A 2,808-nucleotide genomic window follows, 5' to 3' on the forward strand; every position below is an offset into this window, starting at 1 on the left:
AGTATGAGCTATTCCAACCCATTAAGGTCACTGATATGAAACGCACATATCTAATTTTTTTAGTTATTTATTTGTTCAATTTATATAGCATTTAAGGTTAAGGTTTTGAGTGTCATGTGAGATTTTCTGGCAAAATGAGTAAATTTTCCATCATACAGATGGATATGATGTTAAGTATAATCATGGCCTAAAACAATATGACTTGGCTTTAATGGCAATTCCATCACATGTGTCACAGAAAGAGAGGGCAGCAAGAAAGAAGCGGTTCCTTCTTCCTTATAGGGTTAATTGTAGATTTTAATATACATAAGCTTCATTTAATTCCACTAAACTGTGTGATAAATTTACTGGTTAATGTTTGTCCTTCCAGTTGTTATTAGTAGTACTTATTTTATTTATTATCATTTATTATTATTGCTTTGGTGTGCAGGATTCCACTGACAAATAAATATACAAATAATACAATAACTGTTGAAAACACAATCATATTGAAGAAGCTTCCTTTTTTATTCATAATTATTCAGTAGGAACACCACGAGTTATAGTGGAATAAAAGTATTTTACTGCTGAGAGAATAGCTCCCCCTACAGGCACATGTCTGCAAATAACTCTATTTTACATTTCTGTATTTTATTTTTGGCTAATTGTAACATTTAAATTTACCAAGTACTAAGAATTGTTTTAAATAAGTTACAGAATATAATGATATATAGTGAATATAATCACAAGACAGAAAACAGGGAACAATGTTACTTCATTAATAAATGTATTCTACAGATAGCACACAGTGTTTGCTTGCACAACTGATAAAGATCAATAAAGAACTTTTATCTGAAACATTCTATTTCTTTGTAAACTTTGTGCTACATTGCAATTTTTCTACAATTCTCTTTCTCCTTCTCACATATATACATACATACAGAAGGGTGAAAAATTAAAGGAAAATCTAGTGCCTCTGTTATGCAGTAGGATACTGGTGTGATTTGGCTCCATTTGTTGCCTTAGAGCAGAGGTATTCAAACTGTGGGGCAAAAGAATTGCAGGTGGGGTGCAAGTAAGATGGAAAATAATGTGAAATAAAATCTAGAGTTTGAGTTTGAATTTGTCTGCCTTAGAGAAAATAATCTCTGCATTCACTAGAGGTCTTCTGACTGATCACCTTTATTCTACGGTTAAAGATTTCTATCCTGCTGGGAGTGGTCTCTTTCCAGAAGACAGCACCCCATCCACAGGGCACAAGGGCTTACTGAATGGTTTAATGAGTATTAAAAAGTAAATCATATGCTATGGCCTTCACAGTCATCAGATCTCAACACAATTGCCAGTGTTAGACAGTGCTTACTACCATCATCAAAACAAACTAAGTAATTTAATTTGTCACCCATCTGTAAATAATTGTACACCATAGTCAGATTCGAAAGCAAGGCAATTGTTGTTAGTTGTTAGTACTGTCCTTGTTTGATAGGTCAGACTTGCTTATGGTGCAGTCATTAGCATCCTTTTAATCTGCCTCCACTTGTCTTGCAGTGCTTCTTTAAAGCTGTCTGTCATGAGGAAGTAAAACACAGGGTTGATGGCACTGTGGGCATATGCAATTGGCCGTGTCACTATGAAAACCGAATTGATGTAGTCCATGATGCACCGTGACAAATTTAATTCAGGAAGTCGAGATACAAGACGCACAATCCTCATTATATGGAGGGGTGTATAGAGCACCAGAAACATGATTGCTGCAGACCTCACGATTCTTACTGGTCTTTGGAAGGATGTCCCACGCATCTCCTCTCTTTTCACGAGTACAGAAACCATCCTCTGTGACGATAGAAACAAACCCACCAGTGGCATCACATATCCAGTTATGGTGAGGACTACACTGTAGATCAGAGTAACTTTGGCCACTCCCAGACTCGCAAAATCACGACACACTGTCCAGCCATTTTCCTCCAAGTCCTGGATAATGAAGACAATGAGGGGAGCGATTTGAGCATTCACCCAGATCCAGTTCAGTATGGTGATGCACAACGAGGCCTTGACAGTCAACAGGATGTGTTCTCGCTGTGGGTGACACAGCAACAAGAACCGGTCCACACTTACCCACATCATGAAAAGGATGCTGGAGTACAAGTTCACATGGAGGATGTAGCGATTAACCACACATAGTGAAGAATTGAATTTCTTCTGGTTGTGAGCGTAGTTGTAGGACAGCTCGGGTAAAGTGCACAGGAAGATGAGATCAGAAACAGACAGGTTAAACAGGTACACATTTGTGGACTTCCAAGCAGGGAGGCAAAAGATATAGCCTAGGACCACCACTAGGTTGCCAATGAAGCCAATGGTAAATTCCAGACCATACATTGGTGAGAGGTAATCTCTCTCTAATATTGGAGTGGTGACACTGGAACAGTTGTCCTGCAGCCACAAAGATTATTGTACATATAATTACTGGACATAAAGGGCTCTATTTTCATGTCAGTGTAGGAGTAATTTGCGGGATCATGCTAGCATGATGTTTTTTTGGTTGGGTGAATTAAAAAATTTTCACCTTTGTGCTCTATTGCTCTATTGCATAAATTAATGCACTGTGTTAATGTGTGTGGAATGGTGCAAAAGGAGTTGTTCAAAATCCAAAAGGAGATGTTCAAAATCCACCTACGCAGAAGCATAAACTTCACAGTCAGTGTCACATGTGTCCATATTCAATCTCATGACCTCCTTAAGATGCTTTGTTTTAATTAGGTCTGCTCTGAAATGATGACCTCTAAATAATGAAAATAATTAGAGTTGGTGAGAAACAGATTATTTAAATAC

The 2,808-nt window shown here is 37.5% G+C and overlaps 1 protein-coding gene across 1 annotated transcript; it reads right to left on the reverse strand.

Moving 5' to 3' along the window:
• Positions 1–610: 610 nt before the first annotated feature.
• LOC113543369 (succinate receptor 1-like) lies at positions 611–2,409 on the reverse strand. The gene has a single exon (XM_026941495.3). The coding sequence runs from the start codon at positions 2,353–2,355 to the stop codon at positions 1,477–1,479; it is 879 nt and encodes a 292-aa protein (XP_026797296.3). The 5' UTR covers positions 2,356–2,409; the 3' UTR covers positions 611–1,476.
• Positions 2,410–2,808: the final 399 nt, after the last annotated feature.

This window comes from Pangasianodon hypophthalmus, chromosome 21 (genome assembly GCF_027358585.1).
Source record: "Pangasianodon hypophthalmus isolate fPanHyp1 chromosome 21, fPanHyp1.pri, whole genome shotgun sequence".
In the NCBI taxonomy this organism is placed as follows: domain Eukaryota; kingdom Metazoa; phylum Chordata; class Actinopteri; order Siluriformes; family Pangasiidae; genus Pangasianodon; species Pangasianodon hypophthalmus.